The sequence below is a fragment of the Hemiscyllium ocellatum genome, chromosome 45 (genome assembly GCF_020745735.1).
Source record: "Hemiscyllium ocellatum isolate sHemOce1 chromosome 45, sHemOce1.pat.X.cur, whole genome shotgun sequence".
Taxonomy (NCBI): domain Eukaryota; kingdom Metazoa; phylum Chordata; class Chondrichthyes; order Orectolobiformes; family Hemiscylliidae; genus Hemiscyllium; species Hemiscyllium ocellatum.
In genome coordinates this window covers 3,003,789-3,027,679 of record NC_083445.1, presented here as the reverse complement: position 1 = coordinate 3,027,679, position 23,891 = coordinate 3,003,789, and the positions used below count along the sequence as shown (strand labels likewise).

Sequence of the window (23,891 nt, the reverse complement as noted above, 5' to 3'; positions counted from 1 at the left end):
CTCCCCCCTCCCTCAGGGACACAGAACTCACCCTCCCCTTCTTCAGGGACAGCTCTCTACCCCCTCCCTCAGGGACACAGCTCTCTCCCCCCTCCCTCAGGGACACAGAACTCACCCTCCCCTTCTTCAGGGACAGCTCTCTACCCCCTCCCTCAGGGACACAGCTCTCTACCCCCTCCCCTCAGGAACACAGCTCTCTGCCCCCCCCCCCCTCAGGGACACAGCTCTCTGAGCTCTCCCCCCCCCCCTCAGGGACACAGCTCTCTGTCCTCCTTCTTCAGGGACATAGCTCTCTGAGCTCCCCCACCCCCCCTCAGGAATCCAGCTCTCTGCACCCCCCTCCCTCAGGGACACAGCTCTCTGAGCTCCCCCCTCCCTCAGGGACACAGCTCTCTGCCCCTCCCTCAGGGACACAGCTCTCTGAGCTCCCCCCCCCACCTGCCTCAGGAACACAGCTCTCTGTCCCTCCCTCGCATTGAGTTGATGACCCAGTGGTTATGGTGAGGTATTGAACTCTCCCCCCCCCCCCCCTCCTCTTTGAGCTGGGGCAGTGAAGCAGGGGATCTCTTCCCCAGTGCCCACATCCCCTTCTTTCCCGGATCACTAACAGTGAGCACCCTGCAAATCTACTTCCTTGGTTGTCAGGTGACCACCTCAGGATGTGTAAAGCACTATATAAATGCACATCTTTCTTCCTCAAGCAAGCAGACCACTGCCATTACCCAGTCTGACAGCTGCCTGACTAAGGAGGGGGGGGTGTCTATCCATGGACAGACTGGATATTACAGGGACACACTCATCTCGATCCAGCCTTAACCTGTGAGTCCTGAATCCTCACGGAATATCTCATTTCCTCAAACAACTGTTGTATCTCTCATTAAATCCCATAGCTACGCAATGTCTCGTTGTTGATAAAGGAGATTTATGACTCTGTCAAACAACAGAAACATTTTGCAGACAGGTTAAATATTGTATATAAACAGGACATCCTGAATGTGCTGCATGCCTGACCATTCACTAATCAGAATTTCCGATTTAGAATTAACTTTACCTCAGCACTGGTTCCACTCCAGATGGTTTGTTCAGGATGAGCTGGACGCCAGGTGGTTGGTCAGTCAGTCACTGGGCAGTGCGTCAGATCAGACCCAGGCAGTTCCTGTCAGTCTCTCAGTCACCATTCACACAGCCAGCCCGCGACAGCAGGAGATGTGCTGGTCACACGGTCAAAATCAGAGCATTCATAATGAATCTAGAATTAATCCTGACAGGCAGGGAGTCAGTGCTGAGGGAGTGCCGCACTGTCAGAGGGTCAGTGCTGAGGGAGTGCCGCACTGTCAGAGGGTCAGTGCTGAGGGAGTACCGCACTGTCAGAGGGTCAGTGCTGAGGGAGTGCCGCACTGTCAGAGGGTCAGTGCTGAGGGAAGGCCGCACTGTCAGAGGGTCAGTGCTGAGGGAGTGCCGCACTGTCAGAGGGTCAGTGCTGAGGGAGTGCAGCACTGTCAGAGGGTCAGTGCTGAGGGAGTGCCGCACTGTCAGAGGGTCAGTGCTGAGGGAGTACCGCACTGTCAGAGGGTCAGTGCTGAGGGAGTACCGCACTGTCAGAGGGTCAGTGCTGAGGGAGTGGGCACTGTCGGAGGGTCAGTGCTGAGGGAGTGCCGCACTGTCGGAGGATCACTGCTGAGGGAGTGCCGCACTGTCTGAGGGTCAGTGCTGAGGAAGCGCCGCACTGTCAGAGGGTCAGTGCTGATGGGGTGGGCACTGTCAGATGGTCAGTGCTGAGGGAGCGGCACATTGTTGGAGGGTCAGTGCTGAGGGAGTGCCGCACTGTCAGAGGGTCACTGCTAAAGGAAAGCCACACTGTGGGAGGATCGGTGCTGAGGGAGTGCTGCACTATCGGAGGGTCAGTGCTGAGGGAGTCAGCACTGTAGGAGGGTCAGTGTTGAGGGAGTGCCGTACTGTCGGAGGTTCATTGCTGAGGGAGCGCCACACTGTGGGACGGTCAGTGCTGAGGGAGTGCCTCACTGTCGGAGGGTCAGTGCTGAGGGAGTGCCTAACTGTTGGAGGGTCAATGCTGAGGGAGTGCTGCACTGTCGGAGGATGAGTGCTGAGGGAGTGCTGCACTGTCAGTGGGTCAGTGCTGAGGGAGCACCAGACTGTCGGTGGGTCAGCACTGAGAGAGTGCTGCACTGTCGGTGGGTCAGTGCTGAGGGAGTAGGCACTATCGGTGTGTCAGTACACTGGGCAGTTACGCTGGTCTCTGGGAACAGGGTGAGGTGTGTCTCGTTGTTCCACTGCTCCCTCAGCATCATCACTCATTTCGACAGCTCAGACAATCACATGGTTCTGTTCCATGCTGTTCCCAAGCCACATTTTTGCAGTTTTTTTGCGAGGAACAGTTTCCCAGCAGAATGTTCCATTGTTTTTATAACAATCAGTCATCATTTTGAAAGTTAATTCCTTCCATTCAAGCATTCTTCCCTATTGGAGGTTACCAAGTTGACGTTGTACTGACCAGTCTGTTGCTGAGTTACTCAACAATTAAATCAGGAAATTGACCCTTGATTCTATTTTTTTCAGAATAAACCAAATCTGACTGTTTCGGAGGTGGGAAGTGTGGGAGAGAGGGTTTGTGTGTTCTCCCAGGCAACTGTCGTCAGCTGATCTCCTAAGGTGGGAAACACTGTAGGAAATGAGAAATCTCCCTGTGCTGGGATCCGAGAGGAATTTAAACAGTGGATCTCACATCATGGGAGTACCGAGAGGGGAGAGTAAACACCTCACTGTCAGGTGGCACTGTCCATAAAATAGTTTAGTCACGGTTTTGAAAATTCAAATTTTCAAATATATTACAATTGTAAATATATTAATGGAGTTTATTTAATTATTGTACATTCAAACTTGGTTGTCATCTCCAGAAGCATATTTTATTAAGACTGTATTCAATCAGCAATGTAACAATGTGAGGTTGGGTCGAATTTCAGGTAAATATCTGTACAATTTGTGTCATGTTGAGACGTGATGGAAAGGATCGATTGAGAGCATTTTAAAAATCCTTTATTTAAACATTGTTACAACCTGGGTAATCATGGGGAGACTGTAAAGGTGTTACGGACTTAGAGAGCTATCTCGCCAGATCGTGTTGAGATGAGATGAGTTAATGACTGAGTGAACCACCCACATGAATCCAGGACAAGGAGGGCTGTTTAATAAAGGTCCACCCCCTAACATCCCAAGAATTTGTATTTTCATTCACCATGGTGTCCAGGTATCACTGGCTGGGCCAGTGTTTATAGCCCATTGCTATCTGGCCTGGAGGAGGTGGGGGTCAGTTGCTTCTTGAACTGCTGCAAGTTTTACGGCATTTCCAAGGTGTCTCTGGGTGGTTGATGCCCTCTAGCATCACAGGATCTTTGGGGCATGTCTACAGAGCATCATGTAGGTGGTACACACTGCTGCTACTGAGCATCGGGGGTGGGGGTGGGGGCGTGGAGAGGCAGAGGGAGTGGACGCAATTAACGGGGCTGCTTTGTCCTGGATGGTGTTGAGCTCCTCGAGTGTCGTTGCTCATCCAGGGCAAGTGGGCAGTATTCCCTGACCCTCCTGAGTTGTGGGTAAGTGGGCAGGCAGTGGGGGGACATGAATAGGAGGTGGTTAACACTGTGTTACCTCTGTACTGACAATGCTGTGGGTGCACCTCTGACACAACTCCTTGACATTGTTGAGGATGGCAGCGTACACCAGGGGGTGGATACACATGGTGAGAGTGAGCAGACACTTGCTCACCTGGTAGACAGTGTATATGTCACTGGGCCTCCCCTTGTCCAGGTCGTGTAAGCGGCGGTATAGGTTAATGTTTCTCAGGATGGTGAAGGGGATGAAGGATACAATGTACAACACAATGACAGCACAGACCAGCAGAGCTACCTGCCTCCTCTCTGAGCCAGTCACTGTCTGACTGCTGTGCACCTTCCAGAATATACAAACGTAGGAGAAGGCAGTCACTGCAAAGGGGAAGGCACAGCCGAAAACAGCAAGGAACAGGCTGTAGGAGAAATACCGTGGGAGCAGCTCATCGTTGGAGGAGCCCAAACACTCGCTTCTGTTCCTGGCCGTTTCCACTTCAGAGAAGACAAATGTCGGGGAGGTGATGATGATGGAGAGAGTCCAGCTGAGCAGACTGACCAACCAGGCGTGTTTGGGCTGGATGTACTTGTGGGTAAACAGGGGGTGAACAATCCCCAGGTAGCGGTTAACGCTGATACAGGTGATCAGGAACATACTCCCGTACAGGTTACAGGTGAACAGGAAGCGCTCGATCTTACAAAGTGCCTGCCCAAAGATCCAGTCCTTATCGTTGGAGTAATAAACGATCAGAAGAGGCAAGGTGGTGATGTACACCAGGTCATTCACTGCGAGGGTAAAGGCGAAGATGATGCCCGTGTGCCAGGTCTTAACCTTGCTCAGGAAGAACCAGATAGCCAGAGAGTTGGCGATAAAAGCCCAGATGAACTCAATGCTGAATATTGGAGGCAGTAAGGCCTTCTGGACATCAGCAAATGAAGCATTGGTTGACATTTTCACTCCCTCCGCCAGTTCCACTTGTCTTCAGCTGATCCAGTTTTCAGTTTCCAACAGCTCCTTGTTTGAAGGATGTGTGTGTGGGGGGGTGTTGGGGGGAGGTGTGAGATAGAGAGAGGGATCACTGGTATCTGTCACTGCCCACTTCCTGTGGATAGAATGGTAAATGTGAGACTCACAGAAACCCAAGAGGTGCCTCTAACCCTCACCCTTTGACACCGTTACTCTGCCGATCCTGAGCTTCTGGATTCAACAACGTTTCAGTTTGAACCTGAACAAAAAAAAAACCCCAGGAGAAGGCCAGTGCCCTGAGGGAAAATGAGAGGGTGGGGGTAAAGCTTTCAGGCTGTGGTTAATCAGAATTATCAGCCAGGCCTCAGCAAGTGAGACACAAGGGGCGACTGGGTGGTAGCCTTTGAAAAAGAAACACCCAGTTTCCCATCTAATTGATTCGATCACCCAAACAGAAATGTCAGGGATTCACCTGCATTCCCAGGGCAGGGTCCCAACTCCAAACCATTCATTAACAGGAATTCTTGGGGGGGGCTCTGATTGGACAGAGGGGGCAGCTGGGGGGCCTCTGATTGGACAGAGGGGGCAGCTGGTGGGCCTTAGATTGGACAGAGGGGGCAGCTGGGGGGCCTCAGATTGGACAGAGGGAGCAGTTGGTGGGGCCTCTGATTGGACAGAGGGAGCAGTTGGGGGGCCTCTGATTGGACGAGGGGGAAGCTGGTGGGACTTTGATGGGGGGGGGGGCAGGTGGTGGGACTTTGATTGGACAGAGGGGGCAGCTGGGGGGCCTCTGATTGGACAGGAGGGCAGCTGGGAGGACTCTGATTGGACAGAGGGGACAGCTAGGGGCACTCTGATTGGACAGGGAGCAGCTGGGGGAACTCTGATTGGACAGAGGGGGCAGCTGGGGTGATTCTGATTGGACAGTGGGGTCAGCTGGGGTGATTCTGATTGAACAGTGGGGTCAGGGGGACTCTGATTGGACAGAGGGAGCCGCTACATTATCTGTTGGAAGCAAACTTATGGAGAGAGCAAAGGAAATGGTGAAAATCCCCAGCAGCTTTCAGAGTATCATTTTCATGCATTGAGTGATTAAATTGAGGGTATGTAGTGCCTGAGAGTGTGGAGGAGGCAGCTGTAGGTTGGTCTCTGAATAAAAACCAAATATTGTGGATGCTGGAAATCTGAAACAAACATAGGTAATGTTGGAGAATCCGAGATAGTTCCAGTGTTCCTTCAGGAAACGAGAGCAGCCAAATCCACCAGGGTGCCTGTGTTAGTTGGAGCTCTGTGGGTCCCAGTCTGAGATTCACATTCCACTGATCAAAGACATTTCTCCTCATCTCTGTTCTGGGTTCTCCAGGCTGGGGGGAAACTAACATCTCCCTGAACAAGTAATCTGTAATACTTCACTGAGACCACCCCACATTCATCAAAACTGCAGGTAAGGCAGAGTCAGCTTACAAGGTCTGTCACTGCAGGTAACGCCTTTTGGATTTCCCAGGGGAGATTTCAACTCATGTCCGTGCTGTTGGACTGGACCTTCAGATTATCTGCCACCTCCAAACGAACCCCACCACCAGGGATATATGTCCCTTCCCACCCTTTCTGCTTTCCGCAAAGACCGTTCCCTCCGTGACTACCTGGTCAGTAACCACGCCCCCCCCCCCTACAACCCACCCTCCCATCCTGGCACCTTCCCCTGCCACCGCAGGAACTGCCACCCCCTCCCTCACCTCCATCCAAGGCCCGAAAGGAGCCTTCCACATCCATCAAAGTTTTACCTACACATTCACCAATGTCATTTATTGTATCCGTTGCTCCCGATGCGGTCTCCTCTACATTGGGGAGACTGGACGCCTCCTAGCAGAGCGCTTTAGGGGACATCTCCGAGACACCCGCACCAATCAACCACACCGCCCCGTGGCCCAACATTTCAACTCCCCCTCCCACTCTGCCGAGGACATGGAGGTCCTGGGCCTCCTTCACCGCCGCTCCCTCACCACCAGATGCCTGGAGGAAGAACGCCTCATCTTCCGCCTCGGAGCACTTCAACCCCAGGCACTTCAACAGTTTCCTCATTTCCCCTTCCCCACCTCACCCCAGCTCCAGTCTTCCAGCTCAGCACTGTCCCTATGGCCTGTCCTACCTGCCTATCTTCCTTTCCACCTCTCCACTCTACCCTCCTCTCTGACCTATCAACTCCGTCCCCACCCTCACCCCCCTCTCATTTATCTCTCCACCCTGGAGACTCCCTGCCGGTATTCCTGATGAAGGGCTTTTGCCTGAAACGTTGATTTTCCTGCTCCTCGGATGCTGCCTGACCTGCTGTACTTCTTCAGATTACCCTGTTACTGCACATCACTCCAAAATAGTTGAAAACGCAATATCTGGTTGGATTGGCTGTATGCAAATAAGCTGCCCACTCCAGCAACAACAACTGTATTCCATAGTAGCATTTCATTGACTGCCCAGCTCCCTAGGACATGCTGAGGATTTGAATGGCGCTACAGCAATGCAAGTCCTACAAGGCTGGGTCTGGATGGGTTGCTCTTCGGCAGGTTGGTGTGGACTTGTTGGGCCGAAGGGCCTGTTTCCACACTGTTAGTAATCTAATCATCTAATCTGTAAGTGGGTGGCACGGTGGCACAGTGGTTAGCACTGCTGCCTCACAGCACCAGAGACCCGGGTTCAATTCCCACCTCAGGTGACTGACTGTGGGGAGTTTGCACATTCTCCCCGTGTCTGCGTGGGTTTCCTCTGGGTGCTCTGGTTTCCTCCCACAGTCCAAAGATGTGCGGGTCAGGTGAATTGGCCATGCTGAATTGCCCGTAGTGTTAGGTAAGGGGTACGTGTAGGGGTATGGGTGTGTTTCGCTTCGGATGGTCGGTGTGGACTTGTTGGGCCGAAGGGCCTGTTTCCACACTGTAAGTAATCTAATCTGACTGTACGATCTGCACGTTTTAAAAACGGAGCCGTGGGCACAGTCGAGGACCTCCAGTAACAAAGATCAAAGTGCAGCACGTCTCGTCAGAAGGTCTGTGTCCAAAAATAAGCGCATGGGGCAGCTGCTAAGTTTAAACTTGACAGTGTACACTCAGAATTATTTTCACCGGGCCAGGTAAAGTTAAAATGGAAAAGAACTCACAGCTCTCGGTGTGGGTACCTTAAATTCGGGACAGAGAGCAGGCACCCAGCAGTGTCTCTGCCCCACACTGAGGTCGGGTTCAAACTCCTGTCTCTCCCGAGATTCAATCAATTCAGTAAACACGGAGCCTCGGATACTCCACAGTGCTGGCATCCTGGGCCGTTTGGTAATTTTAGCCTTCTGCTCGAGCTGAAATAACGCCAGAGAGAGAGTTCCCCGTCACCAAGTCCCCCTTTATTTAAACATGCACAGTCCATGGCACCGACCCTGCTAGGACAGATCTGGCTCCCTGAGTGAGCAAGGACCCCTGAGTGTTTTTTGTGTGTGTGTGTGTGTGTGTGTGTGCGCGCGTGGGTGTGTGTGTGTGTGTGTGTGCGTGTATGTGTGTGTGTGTGTGCGCGTGTTGTGTGTGTGTGTGCGCGTGTATGTGTGTGTGCGCGTGTATGTGTGTGTGCGCGTGTATGTGTGTGTGCGCGTGTGTGTGTGCGCGCGTGCGTGTGTGTGTGTGGGTGTGTGCGCGCGTGTGTGTCTGTGTCAGCCAGGGCTCCCTGATTGGACCCAGTTAACAGCCCCAATCAGGGTTGAAAGGTGACTTTATACAGGTTCGAAAATCATAAGGGGCACAAATAGAGTTAACGGTAGGTGTCTATTCCCTAGGATGGGGAATTTCAAGACTAGCGAACACATTTTTAAGGTGAGAGGAGAGAGGTTTAAAAAGGACAGAAGGGGCAGCTTTTGTTACACAGAAAGTGGTTCGCATGTGGAATGAAATTCCTGAGAAGATTGTGGATGCAGGTACAATTACAATGTTTAAAAGATATTTAGTTAAGTCCATGAATAGGGAAGGTTTGTAGGGATATGGGCCTGGAGCAGGCAAGTGGGACTAGTTTAGTTTGGGATTATGGTCAGCATGGACTGGGTGGGCCGAAGGGTCTGATTCCATGCTGTGTGAGTCTATGACTCTATTACAGGAGATGAGGCCATGTTCAAAATGGATCAGAAGGATTTTTCATATCCACCTGAGAAGGCCAATAGGATTTCATTTTCAGCCAGCACTGACCGTCCAACAGCGCCCACTCCCCCAGCACTGACCGTCCAACAGCGCCCACTCCCACAGCACTGACCCTCTGACAGTGCGGCCCTCCCTCAGCACTGACCCTCTGACAGTGCGGCCCTCCCTCAGCACTGACCCTCGGACAGTGCGGCACTCCCTCAGCACTGACCCTCGGACAGTGCGGCACTCCCTCAGCACTGACCCTCGGACAGCGCGGCACTCCCTCAGCACTGACCCTCCGACAGTGCCCACTCCCTCAGCACTGACCCTCCGACAGTGCCCACTCCCTCAGCACTGACCCTCCGACAGTGCGGCACTCCCTCAGCACTGACCCTCCGACAGTGCGGCACTCCCACAGCAGTGTGTGTCAGGCTGGATTTCTGCCTTACACTGACAGTTTCCTGACCCCGAGATGGAGCTGTCTCGGCCTCTTTTGCTGCTGCAGACTTTTTGAAACGGTATTTGAACAGGATGAGTTTTTGGAGAGCAAACCTTCTCACCCCATCGAACCACGTGGCTGTGATTTGAGTCTCCTAAAATAGTGTTCCTTCTGACCAAATTCCAGCCCAGAAAGGCTGGTTGCCATTGCCTGTAAATGTTCACTGATCCAAGTACATTATCCAAAGCCTCTGTGTGTTATTGAGAACACGCCAATTGTTTCCCAGAGCAAAGAAGGTGCAACGATAAAATATATTCCCCTACTCTCCCCGAGAGAAAGAAATCATTTAACAACCGTATTACGGTTAAGGGAATGAAATTCCAATCACACTGCCCCGATCAGATTTAATGATATCACTGGAAGCTATAAACATGATCCAAATCACAGTTAAAACATCTTCTCTCATGGTTACCTGCCAACAATCCAGAATTTTTGAATGCTTTTGCAAGTGGGAATTCTGTTCCGTGAAGCAACCGCGTCCTTATTTTAGACAGTTCCTTTCTTGTAGCCTGTTTGTTTAACTGTTTCGTCTGTGCAGCCTGTTATTCAGAAAAATGTGTTCACAATGGGTGGATACAAACCATGCACTTGTTACTTCCTGTGTGAGATTTGAACAGGAAACCCATTTCAGTTTGAGTTCTTATCACACTAGAAAAAAAAAAGCACTTTTACAGCATTTTGAGCTTTTGGCCGGACTACGTTTTGATTCCAAACTCTTGCAGCTGAGTTCTCAGCTTGATCCGTGGTTGGAAGGGAACAATCACCTCCTGTTCCACTGGCTCTTCTGCAAAGGACCAGTGGTTTTCAGCGTGGATCCCTCACCCATTGACACCTAACCATGGATACAGGCTCCAAGCGGAGGCATGCCGTAGTTGAATGTCCCACAAACTTCCAGGTTCACATGACAATCAGTATTTGCTGAAAATTCCTTCAGGGATGCTGCGGTCACCTGATGGGGCAGGAGCTATTGCCCCAGGAGAAGGTGATGGGCCGAGTGGAGGGGCATTCCAGCACCCTCCTGATTAGTGTCTTGGGGGAAGTCAGGAGGGGAGTTACTCGCTGCAGGATTCCAGCCTCTGACCTGCTGTTGTGTTTGTAGAGTGAGTCCAGTTTTAAGTTGCTGGGTAATGGTAGCCCCCATGATGTTGATAGTGGGGGGATTCAGTGATAGTGGCACCACTGAATGTCAAAGGGCTGTGGTTAGATTCTCTCTTGTTGAAGATGGCCTCAGTGTTGTCTGAATGTTCCTACCACTTAACATGGACATGAACTGTTTCAGTATCTGAGGAATTGTAGATGGTACAATCATCATGAAACTTTCATCTCCTTCCCTTACAGTGCAGACTGATGCTAACAAAGCTCAGAGTGAAATACTAGCTGAATATCTCTGAGAGATTACAGCATTTTTTATTATTCCAAACAACCCCAGAAACCGTGAAGTGCTTTGGAATGTCCCGAAAGGCGCTATGAAAATGCAAATCTTTCTGCCTCACAGGAGGCAGCCTGAGCCAGTCTCTGAATTTCTGTATCCACAATGGACGTCCCGAACACCAACACAGCTCATGCATTTAATTAAAATCAGACACAAAATTGATTCATTCATTGAGATAACCACAGACAATGAACTATTTTTCCCTTCGGTACGCCAAGCAGTGATTTCACAAATAGCTCCAAAATTAACATTGAATCCGAGTGGACAAATATTGACTTGGATGCTGTTGTGCTACCATTACATAATAAACAGCAAACACAAACCCAGAAATAACGCTGTGGTTGCAAGTCTGAGGGAGCAACACTTTCAATACAGCCACACGTTCCAATGGTCTCCAACCCTGAGCGTTGTTCAAATGCTCAAAATCCGGCAGGTTCACTAACGGTTTTATTTATTCACAGAATGACAGTGTCACATGAAGCTGTCTCCACCAGCACAGCACTGAAATATCACCCTCAGTGAGACTTAGCATGGCCTGAGACTCACTGACAACTAAATGCAGGAAATTACTGGGTGGGGGATGCCTACCGTCAAGGTGAAAGGTCATGAGGAAAAATTCATTCATCCAGAGGCTGGTGGGAATCTGGGAAGTACTGCCTGGGAGGATGAACATGATCTAATTTGATTTGATTTATTGTTGTCACGTGTACCTGAGTACAGTGAAAAGTTCTGTTTTGTGAGCAGTACAGACAGATCATAACAAACAAGGACATACAGTCCATAGGGCGTTTAGACAGAGCAATGCACGTGGATTACATCTGCACAGGAAGTGCACTACAGCAAGATCACCATTAGAGTGGAAATCAGAGAGGTCCATTCAGCTGGCTACTAACGTCAGAGAAGAAGCTGTTCTTCAAGCTGATAGTGGAGGCTGGAAACCTCACAACCTTTAAGAAATCCTTGGATGTGCATTTAAACATTGCCAGAACATTGAAAACTTTGGGTCAAATGCTGGGAAGTGGGATTAGTGGAGAGAGGTTGATGCAGACTCAATGGGCTGAAGGTTCTCTTGTTACTGGATAACTCAATGACTGACTCTATGATAGGAAGGTGTAACTGTGGAGAGGTAATGCAGGGTTCCTTGCTTGTTCCGGGTGACAATCAGCTACACACACTGTTGATGAGCAGTAGGACATCTAATTTAATGTCATACATTATTCACTCAGTCTTTAAAAGGTCAATGAAAGAACACATCACAACGCTTGACAAGAAATAAACCTCGCTCCTGGTAAATCCTGAGCTGAGTGGGTTTCGCTTCGGCGGGTCGGTGTGGACTTGTTGGGCCGAAGGGCCTATTTCCACACTGTAAGTAATCTAATCTAACCTCAATCAGAAGAAGCCCTTGTACTGTTTCCAGCTGCCTGTCCCATCATGTTCCCTTCCACCCCTCTAACACTGCCCTACAGCAATACACAAACCAAATGGATGTGGTTTCCTTCCAGATTCCTTTCTGTTAGAACCTGCGTGTTGTTAACTCTTACAGCTGATGGGAAAGTTGCAATAAATGACCAGAAAGCAGCTGATTAAACTGATCATCCATTTCCAGGAAACCACATTTCATCTCAGACATCTGGTTTCTCGTCAGTGTGTCTTCAGCTAGACCTTGCCTGCAGTTAGATCTGAAACTTCCCATCTATTTATTCACTTACAGACTAGACCAACAGTTGGTGCTAGTTCAAAATCCCCCTGAGAGGATGAGTCCCATTCTGACCTGCTGCTGCCCTTCGGGTGCACACCTACCTTTTTTACTGTTCCTTTTTCATACGAATAGAGTAAATGGAGAGAGCCACCCGCTGCTACATTCTCTGATAACACCTGGACAAGAACGCACTTGCCTCTTGGAGAGGTGCGACTGACAATAAACTGCTGTTGATATAACTTCATGCAAATACTGGCGCAATCAACACCCTCTTTTGATGCTGCGTATAGTGTTGCAATATGCTGTTCATATTTACCTTTCCTTTTTATAACCCCCCCAAAAAAAGAACATTCAACCAGGGTGGGGCTGCAGAAAAAGATCATTTCACGCCTGCACCTAGCATTACCACCAGACAGTAAAGGTCATCATACCAGGAGCAGAAACACTGGCTAATGCACTGCATTAACTGGTAATCACTGGCTAATGAACCACATTAACTGGCTAACACTGGGTAATGCACATTAGCTACTGATAACCAGTTAATGCACCACATTAACTGGTTATCACTGGCTAATGATCCACAATAACTGGCTAATGCACTGCATTAACTGGCTAACACTGGCTAGTGAACCACATTAACTGGATAATGCACATTAACTGGTTATCACTAGCTAATGAACCACATTAACTGGCTAATGAACCGCATTAACTGGCTAACACTGGCTAGTGAACCACATTAACTGGCCAATGAACCACATTAACTGGCTAATGAACAGCATTAACTGGTTCGCACTAGCTAAAGAACCACAATAACTGGCTAACACTGGCTAATGCATAACATCCCTGCAAACATTTCTTAATCATGTACTTATCTCAATGTCTTTTAAACTTTGTAGCTGTCCCCACAACCACCCCTTCCTCTGAAAGTTCCTTCCACACATGAACCACTTCCTGGGTAAAACAAATTACCCATCTTCTTAAAACCTTTCTCCTCTCACCTTAAAAACCTGCTCCCCAGTTTTGAAATCCCCAACCCGAGGGAAAAGACACCTGACAGTCACCTTATCTATACCCCTGATGATTTTACAAACCTCTACAAGGTCACCCCTCAGCCTCCTACGCTTCAGTGAAACATCCCAGCCTCTCCAACCTCTCCTTACACTCACCCTCCATTCCTGCCAACATCCTGGTAAATCTCTTCTGAACCCTCTCCTGTTTATTAATATCCTTCCTATTAATAATAGAATGTGGTTCATTAGCTAGTGATAACCAGTTAATGTGCATTATCCAGTGTTAACCAGTTAATATGCATTATCCAGTGTTAGCCAGTTAATGTGTTCTAGCATTAAATCAAGTAACTATCTGCATTTTTATCTTATTTGGTTTTGCAGCATCAAAAGCACATTTACAAGGGCGATGCTCAGGGGTTATGTTAGAAGGATTAGATTATAAAAAAGATCGAATCAAAGTCTTCAAGATATGAACAGAAAAATCAAGGGGTAGATCAACTATCTCCACTGGTTGGGATCCCAGAATAGGAGGGATGTTGGGAAACACTTCTACACACAAAGGGTGGGAGAGGTTTGGAATTCTGCTCCACATACAGCAAGGAATGCTAAATCCAATTAATGCAAATCTGACACAGATACATTTTTGTTCTGCAAAGGTAATGAGGTGTGGCCCCAGGGCAGGTAGGTACCTGTTTAGGGAATTAAGCCTAATACCAGCTATGATCCCATTGGCTAGAACAGGCTTGAGGGGCTGAATGGCCTATGTGATCAAAAATGTGAGATTTATCATAGTTAGAGTTTGGATTTTAAATAAGTGGCATATGGGTTTTAGTTACTTTCGTGAAGGGTTTAAGAAACAAGGTCAGAAAGGCCTTTCTTAAGCAGGGACCCAAGCCCAGTATTGTATGAAGAGAACTGACTGCAAACGTCCTGGGCTGTTAATACATCATTTGTCTTGTGGGGTTTACACTGAAATCGTGTAAACATTGAAAGGCATTCACTTACCTTCAGTTTGGGATTGAGTTCAGCTTAGAAAACCAAGATATTGAAGACGTTTGGGGTAGGTTCAGGAGGAAGGGGAGGTCAGAAGAACATCGCTTCTCTCCCTCGAGCAGCGTGCAGCAGCTCAGGGAAATCCGTTATCTTTGTTTAAAAGTTGTGAAGCTTCCAGGCTGGGAACATTTGGTGAATGACAGTTTTATGGAGCATCCTTAAACTAGGCAAGAAAGGTGGAGAGATCCAAGAGGGAATTTCAAAGACTGCCCCAATAGCAGAGCAATTACATCTCGGGGATGTGTACAAGGCCTGACAGTAGATATCACAGACAGCTCACAAAGGAAGTAAGGGGAGACAAAGGAACTGACGATTGCGAACAGAGGGTTTTAAGTGGAAACAGTACTCACTCGATGTTAGAATGTGCCTACAGTGTTGCTCAAAAGAACAAATAGAAATGAGCGTGAGATCAGGAATGTGTTGGAACATTAAAACCTTGAGATACCCAAAGGTTCCCTCAGCAGAGGCACTGGGACAAGGACCAAGTTGGGAAGGTACAGAAGTGGAAACGTTCCAAGTCATTAACTGATGGTACGGAACTAGCTCATCTCAGTGACAGCAAGTTGCGAATGGATTGGTTTAATCTCACACTATTCTCAGGGAGAGCGATGGAGTTGGGAACTTTGAGAGCTAAGTGGCAGAGTTTGGCTGTAGTAGGTTGTAATGGATGTTTGTACACAGACCAGCCTTGTGAACCTCACATTATATTAGCCATCAGAATTCCACAGAAACACCAATCATCTGTTGGTTTCTGCAGGAGAGATTCTGGGTGACACATGGTCAGTGCACACACACGTGTGAGAATTTTGCATGACTTGCTTTCCCCGTCATCTCTTGGTGGGAAGCTGCATCTAACTGGTATGTAACTGATACACGCTGCAGTGACCAGCTGATTTGATTCAATACAGCCAGACTCTGAATTCAATCATCAGGGTTCCTCTGCCCCATTCCTCTTAGCCCAACTGGCAGGCCGTTCCTGGGGGGGGGGGGGGGGGGGCCTGGTGCTGAGGTGACTGGATGAAGCTGCTGAGATCATCTCCAACACTGACTGCTACAAGCAAAACAGATGGGAGGGAAATTCTACCAATACTGATGGGCACAGAGAGCTGGAACTCTCATGTGAAATTGTGCACGTTATTGATGTTCACTCCGTTACACTGACATTGTATCCCACAGGTAACCAGGAACTTGTGAGAATCAGTGCTCACTCACTCAGTGGCTAGGAATCTCTGGCAGTCAGCACAGAAAGAACATCTGATCTTTTCGGGATGTTTATTTTCCATGTGCCTGATACTAAGCACGGCTCGTTCTGAGGTTTGTCCCCTTAACGTGGTTCTCAATCCAGTTCCTGAGTCACAACCCTCTGAGAGTGAGAGACAGGGACAGAGCACTCACTCTGTCACTCGCACCAACAACCCCCGTTCCTCCTAGATCTCAGCACCGCCCCCCCCTCCACTCCCCAGGGCCCCATCCCCATCATAATGACCCGCTCTACAACACTTTTGCTCGAGTTGTTACAGGAAGAGCACAGATCAAGTGAGACTGCCTTTGCCTCCTGGTGTAAATGTAGGTAACTCCTGACTCTCAGACTCGAGGGAAGAAATAGCTCATACTTCTCAGTGTAATCTACTGGACGTCCTTTCTGAGACACACCTAACCAGGTAGCAGCAGCAATAATTCCTGTGGAGTTCCCCTGGTCACCTTCCCCCCCATCCCAGCTACTGTGCCTCTGTCTCAAAGGTAACGTTCAAGAGGATCTCGCTCCAAAAACTCAACATTCACCCCTACCCCCCAATCCAAATACTGCTGCTGTTGTATACTTTGGTCTTTAAAACTTGCCCCTCAGCCTTTCCGGTTTATATTGTGTGAGATGGAGAGTCCCTGGGAGTTAATCCACACTCCCGTCCCTCAACACTGGCAGTGTTAGGCTGCATCACTGTATAACCCAGAGCTTCAGGTGTGGCCTATTAAGTGGAGAAACCATTATCTGAATCAAACAAAATTGTTTTTATTGTCCCCGTGCTGTCTTTGGTTTTTTTTTCCATTTCTGATCAATGCCTCATTTTGCCTTTCCTCGGAGGTTGACCCTTGGCCTTGGACCTCTGACCTTGATGACCTTTATTCTTGCGCACGGAGCCCCTAAATTTGGAGTGGATCAGGCGAGACCCAACAAGTCGGAGTTTCCTCCCTTGTAGCCTCCTCTTTTTGGTTCGGCCCGAGTCTGGGCTGGTGGGCCTCTTGCTGGCTACTTTCTCGGGATCCTTTGCCCGCTTCCTGACCGAGCGCGGGGAGTTGTTCCTCCTCTTCCTTTTTCCCTGCAAAGCTCCTGGAAATAGGTCTGAGGAAAAAGAAAAATTCAAATCAGCTCAGAAAACTATAATGCCGAGAAGTTAAAAAAAAAGCCGTCACAGTTGATAAACCCAGAACGCAAATTAATCGAATCTGCTTCAGCGGTGACGGGATGAGTCTCGGTGGGATAAAGGGAGGGGTTTGTGTATGCTCTTTAGTCAATACTGCATCCCATTCAAGAGATATTAGGTCAACTTTAACCATTAATCTACAGGAGCAGTTAGTATGAAACACTGTCCAAACCAGAGGAGGGGGATGTAAACTGCTCCTGTTGTGTTCTGCTTCTGTTGAACGATATTAAACACTCTGAGATATAGATTAATCATTTTTGCGCCCACAGACATTACACATTTCTGGAATGTTACTCCATCAGTGCTGTGGGGTCTTTACAATGATCTATTCCAAAAGCAGACCATGTCAGATTGCAGAGATGAACGGTGTCAGTCAGATTTGAGTGTACTCAATGTAGCCACAGAATGCTGTTTCAATCCAAATGAACGGCAGTAAGACAGCGTGGATCAAACCCAGCTCCCACCCACCCCCAACAAAACAAAGACACTCAGCCTGAAAACTGCATTCCCTATCTGCCCGGGGGCATACTCTGAAGGCTGCAACTAGGAAATTAAGTTTGTAAATCACATTTAAACAAAATTCAAATTCAAATTTACAAAAGATAAAAGCCATGTATTTCTTGAAGCAGCATAACTGATAATGTTCCTAGGAATCTCTCCAACTGACAGCATGAAGTTCATATATTCCTCATCATCACTTATCAGTTGGGAATTTATTGTAACGGATAATTAACAGTTACGTTCCTTCGAAGTGACCTCTGATTCCAGAGAACATTCACAGCAATAAAGGTCAAGGGTTCATGTTGGTGATAAGACCATGCAGAGATTGAGAGGGTATCAGACAGAAATTTGACATGACCATGTCAGAGAGCAGACAGCCCTCTCTATTGCAACGATAAACTGGAAGCTGAACAGATCTAACTCAAATACTTTGAGAATTAGAAGAGCAAGTTAAAAACCAAATGTTTTATTTTTGAGCTGAATGATGCAGAGCTGTTCTTGGAAACTGAGGGGGAGAACTCAACAGTACATAGGCTTCTGAGTCAAGGAAATTCTGCCTGACAACAGCACTCTGACTGAGCTACAGTGCATTAAAAAGCTGCGTGGACAGCAGAGAAAAATACACAGAGCCTACAGACTGAAAGCATCCATCTCCCTCTCTGCATGTGTGTGTGTGGGCGGGGGGGGGGGGGGGGGGGGGGGGGGGGGGGGGAGACAGACAAAAGACAAGCATTCTAACATGACCTAGGTCCAACTGATCAGCCACCTCTTTGCTGAAATCAAAAGGACTGAGAGAAAGTAATGTAACTGTGTCTCAGACATTTGATCTTTAGAATTCTGTTTCCTTCTATTGTCTTTTTTCACTTAAATATATGTTTTTCATCTATTTTGTATCTGAATGCGCATAAAATTGGAGTTTTGAGGGGACAGAGTTTCAATTGCTTCCTGGAGATTAGAAATCCTTTATGTTTTTGTTAGTGTGACAATAAATAATTATTCTTTATTATTCCTGTAGATACCTGGTGTGAACTGTTCTTGTCCTGAGTAGCCAGCAGTGGAACAAATAGATCGATTCGTTGGTTTCCCTGGGATTTTATACATACTGTTCCAGCTTTTTAGATTAGATTAGATTACTTACAGTGTGGAAACAGGCCCTTCGGCCCAACAAGTCCACACCCACCCGCTGAAGCGCAACCCACCCATTCCCCTACATTTACCACTTACCTAACACTACGGACAATTTAGCATGGCCAATTCACCTGACCCGCACATCTTTAGACTGTGGGAGGAAACCGGAGCACCCGGAGGAAACCCACGCAGACACGGGGAGAACGTGCAAACTCCACACAGTCAGTCGCCTGAGTCGGGAATTGAACCCGGGTCTCTGGCGCTGTGAGGGAGCAGTGCTAACCACCGTGCCACCCACGGTGAGGCAGCTTGTGGAATGGTGAGGAACAATTATCAGCGACACTTGCCAGTGAAGTCATCACAATTGTACTTAAAGGCATGTTTCTAAACATTTATGAACAGACCTGACACTGAAGGGAAGAGGAGAGATTCTCTTGAATTTTGTGTCTTTATCTTATGTAGATTGGACCAAGAGGTGCTAAATAAATAAACGGTGAATTTACATAGCAGACATGGAGATGGGTTTTTGGTTTTAAATAAATAAACCAAGTCTGACTGTCATAAAGACCGTTCAGTGATTTCCTTTTGGAAATCTACCATCTTTACCCGGTCTGGCCCCCCACCCTTCACAACTCCAGACCCACAGCAATGTGAGCAAGGCTGAAGCTCCCTCTGAAACCACTCAGTACCAGAGCAGGTAGGCAGGGGCAACAAATGCTGGACTTGCTGCTGACACCTATATCCCCACAACAGCAAACCCCACTCAAACTCTGCTGACATTGTCAAAGCTCAATGAACAGCGGCAATCTTCCAGAAAGCAAAATAAACCATTACCATCATCTGGTTCAACTCCGACTTCCTGGCGATAATACTCTCGGTCTGAGTCATTGTTAGACTGGTCACTCTGAACTCCTGGCTCCTCGGTACACGGATCCTCAACCTCCTCGTCATCTTGGGCACCCTCCGCATTCTTCTTCATTCCAGCCAGACTTCTTTTCCTGAAGTAAAGAAATGAAAATGAAGGATGTACATGCTGATGTTCAGAGCCAGCCATGATCGGTGTATCTGAGGCAGCCTCCCTCCCTGAGGCTCCGTGTGCTGCCAGCTGTTTCTGCCCTAACCTGCCTCACTCCCTGTCAGGATGCATTCGCAAACTCACTGCCACACCTCCCAGATACCGAGTGGGACAGCGTGGATCGAGACCAGATGTTTGTCCCTTGGCCAGTCATTCCAGAACCAGCCGTAGAGAGCTGTGCAAGTTCAGGCATTGAGCAGGATCTCTCAGTCTTGGTACCTTGCAGTCACTAACATCCCAGTTGCCTGTGCCATCTCTGACACTAATGGCTGGCCACACCTTATCAGTCTGTCAAAATGTCAGTCCTGTATATTTCTACCCACTCTCTGCTGCTGCTCACTTAACTCTCTCTCTCTGTCTGCCCCACCCCACCACAGGAAGGTGCGGATGGAGAGTGAGAGAGATGTTCTTGCTCACTCAGTTCAAGTTAGAATGGAAGGAGAGATTAGATGCATTATTATGTAAACAATGGGTATCCAAATGCAAATCAAGAGGGTAGCATTGGAGTTTTGAGTGAGTGATGCAGCTATGGGAGCAAGTGATCAAATCCAACACAAATTAGATGAATTCCATCATAGAAACAACAGCAGGTCATTCAACCCATTCTAGATTATATCTGAATATCAAACTCAATGCTATTTCCCCACCCCCACTGGCTTCAATCCATTGAGGACACTAGTCACCAGGAATTTATCAAGTTATGCCTTGAACCTGCTCAATGCCTGGACTTGCACAGCTCTCTACTTACTGGACAGGGGCAAACACCTGCACGCGATCCACCCGGTCCTGCTCAGTAAGGACTGTGGGAGGGGACATGAGTTCAGCTCCCATTGTTCAAAGGCCTGACAGCTTCCACAGTCTCTCCTCGCAAGGGAATCCCATCAGAGAGTGGTCAATGACTCCAGTATTATTGGATTATGCGACTCCCAAGGAGTTTGGGAGGGAGTTACACAGACCCAGGGCTGTCACTGTGTGCACTCCCCACGTTCAAAGTGAAGATGTGGAACAAACCTCCTCCAGGGAGAGTGCTGCTCTGGGTCACGGTGGGCTAGCACTGCCAGGGTGTGAGAGACGATGTAGATGGTATCAGTGGGATTGAGCTGCAGTGGTGGTGAAGGGAGAACACAGAGGGTGAGGGTGGGGTCACTCACCTGTGCAGCTCACGCTCCCTCTGTTTACGGCGAACGTCTCCCTCTTGTTTTCGGCGTCTTTCCTCTTTCAGTTTCTGTCGTTCCTCTTGCTGCTGAAGCGCTGCCTGCAGCTCCTCCTCGGTCTTTTCAACTGGGACCGAAAAGGAAGAATATTTCACACAGACTTTCATAAACACTGTTCTCCAGAAAATACTGCTTTCATCTCTTGCTTAATAGGAAAATGCTGACAAACCTGACCCAGTATTTATCAGACAGACCGTCAGAGAACACTTGACCATGAAAGCATCACAGTGGAATGGGGTCTTCATCTGACAGGGCATTGAGAGAGCAGGGGCTTTCGGAGCACAGAACACTGCCTTTGGACCCGACAGTGCTCCCAGCATAGGCCTGACGTTACAGGTCTGTCTGGGATCTAACTTGACTGTGGGAGCCTGCAGCACCAACAGATGGAGGCAGCTTCTCCCTAAACCCCTGAACACAGCGCTGCTGCTTTCATACAACAACGTTAGCAAAGCTCAAAAAGGAGGCTCTCAAAAACAGACAGAGCTTCCCACACTGCCCTCAACAAACTAACAAGGCCCCACCCCCAACAGGTGAGCCTGCGACCCCTGATCCCCCCACAGTGACAGGTGAGTCTGTGACCCCTGACCCTCACACCGACAGGTGAGCCTGTGACCCCTGATCCCCCCACACTGACAGGTGAGCCAGTGACTCCTGACTCCCCACACTGACAGGTGAGCCTGTGACCCCTGACCGCCCACACTGACAGGTGAGAATGTGACCCCTGACCCCCCACAACGACAGGTGACCCTAACCCCCCCACCAGCAGGTGAGCCTGTGACCCCTGACCCATCCCACACTGACAGGTCACCTGTGACCCCTGAACCCCACACCTACAGGTGAGCCTGTGACCCCTGACAACCCCACAGTGACAGGTGAGCCAGTGACTCCTGACTCCCCACACTGACAGGTGAGCAAGTGACCCCTGACCCCCACACCAGTAGGTGAGCCTGTGACCCCTGACCCCCCCCCCACACCGACAGGTGAGCCTGTCACCCCCGACCCCCCCCACACTGACAGGTGAGCCTGTGACCCCTGACCCCCCACACTGACAGGTGAGCCTGTGACCCCTGACCCCCCCACACTGACGGACGAGCCAGTGACCCTTGACCCTTCCTCTGTCCTTTCAGCCATACTTACTGAATGAGTGATACATCACTTGTCCATCACACATCCCCTCCTGAATCTTCACCAACTCCAGGCTCAGTCGAGGGCCAATCTAAGAGGCAGGATTGCACAGAGGGGGAGGGTTAGAGCTAAACATGAACATTCCTCCTCGAGGCCTTGGGCCTGAGATCAGAGTACAGACAGATTGCAGAGAGACAGCTCGCTGTGTCCCCGGTTAACTTGGAACCGGGGGCGAGGAACCCAGCTGGCAGTGTCCCTCACTCACTCACACTCTCTCATCACCATCCCTGCTGAGGGCAGTGACAGCAATGGTCTGAGGAGGGACTGGTTATATCAGCACAGTCCTGCAGTGTAACCTGGGATGGTCCGTTTGATATGGCTGATGCTTTAATTCCCCGATCCCCTTCTGTGTAACAGACACTGAATGTTTATTGACAAGATTCTGACAGACAGTAACAGCAGAGTGGTGCTGCTCCTCCCCAGGGGTCAGGCTATCCTCCAGATGGGAGCTGGGTGGGTACAGACTGTGAACACACTGACCTCAGTCAGTCGAATGGCACTCTGCTGAGTCTTCAGGTTCCCCCGACCTGCACAGGCCTGTGGCAGCTCCGTAATGTTGTGCTCTCCGTCCGGCTCAGCTTCACTCTCAGACAGATTGGCTCCCCTGAAGATCAGACAGAAAGAAACCGGTCAGAAACCCGCTTCATTAACAACTGGACAGGCAGACGGGGATTCAGGGCCCAGTGAAGGACCGCAAGAGAGGAGGAAAAAAACTGAAGTAACACAGTGCTGTGGTTCGACTCAGTTTGATGTTTGCAGATAAATGCACTGACAATTCTGTGAGAGGACAGAGGGTGGGGGAGGGAGTACGACAAATCCAGAGGGAAGTCATTCAGGCAGGAAGTCGTGTCATTAAACAGCCAGAAAACCCAAGGATCTGTAACTCAAACTGGCAATACACGAGAGTGACTGCATACTTTACATCCCTGTGCTACAATCCAGAAAGACAGTCAGTGAAGGATGCAACTGAAACCAATCTTTACACAACTTTATAGGATTTATGTACAAAGTTATACATCACAAACTCAAACATCCTCACCCCAAAACAACAGGTTCACTTAGTATCGATAGAGAACTACAGGTTAATGCTGACTATTTGCATGTAATTAATACAAAGTTAGTTAATCGTGAGCTGTAAATGAGTGAGAGCAGGATGTCACTGAATATGACAGATAGTGCCTGCCCCATACAGAGCGACTACTAGATATCCAGGGTCAATGGAACTAAACTCAAAGGGTGGTTTATCATCTCAGTGATGGCAGCAAAGTCTGCAGCTCGACTTTGATAAACTCTGGATTTTTCACAAGAGTCTGCCAGTATACTTCTAACAAAAAAAAGTTTCTTACACAAGGGAATAAAACAAATGCTACTACACCAGACAAAGTCAAGTGGAACAATCTCATTACAAATATTCTCAGCAACACTCACGCACAGAGACAAAGCTCAGTGAGGGATCCTCCCTATTCCAAGCGTGAAGCGCCGAGCTCAGCTGGATCAGATGTAACTGGGGGTTTGTTTTGCATATTTCTGTGCATTCACGAGATTCTATTTCTTCAGCAAATCCCAACAACAAACTGCCATCTCAATCTACGGCTTAATGAGGGCTCCCTGAACGCAGGACTCCGACATCCGAGTTGGACTCTGACAGCCTTCTCTTCCCACCCCCCAACCAGAGCTCTCTACTCACTTACTTTGAAACAACGCACAAACCCTCCCGGGCCCTGATCACTTGTAAACTGCTAACGACAGCACTTCTGCTGCTATGGGCCCCTCTGCCCAGTATATTGCAGCTTCTAGGCCCCTCCCTCTGCTGGCTGGAAAACCTAAGTCAACAACACCTCCCACACCCCCAGCACCCCCAACCCCCCCAAAAACCAGGCACGAGCTGAAATCCCATGGCTCAATAAACTAACAGCTGGAAATAACTTGGATCCGTTCACCAA

General features: G+C 49.0%; 1 protein-coding gene across 1 annotated transcript in view; it reads right to left on the bottom strand.

The window, feature by feature from the left end:
* Window positions 1-2,918: 2,918 nt before the first annotated feature.
* The window catches only part of LOC132835846 (suppressor of SWI4 1 homolog), a 28,896-nt gene continuing 7,923 nt past the window's right edge, over window positions 2,919-23,891 (bottom strand). Inside the window, exons 8-13 of the mRNA XM_060854941.1 lie at window positions 22,429-22,552; window positions 21,901-21,979; window positions 20,701-20,830; window positions 19,309-19,472; window positions 16,484-16,763; window positions 2,919-4,603 (exon numbers count right to left, since the gene is read on the bottom strand). Of these exons, the coding sequence (XP_060710924.1) occupies window positions 3,652-4,603; window positions 16,484-16,763; window positions 19,309-19,472; window positions 20,701-20,830; window positions 21,901-21,979; window positions 22,429-22,552 (1,729 nt within the window). The 3' untranslated portion in view covers window positions 2,919-3,651. The remainder of the gene's footprint in view (window positions 4,604-16,483; window positions 16,764-19,308; window positions 19,473-20,700; window positions 20,831-21,900; window positions 21,980-22,428; window positions 22,553-23,891) is intronic.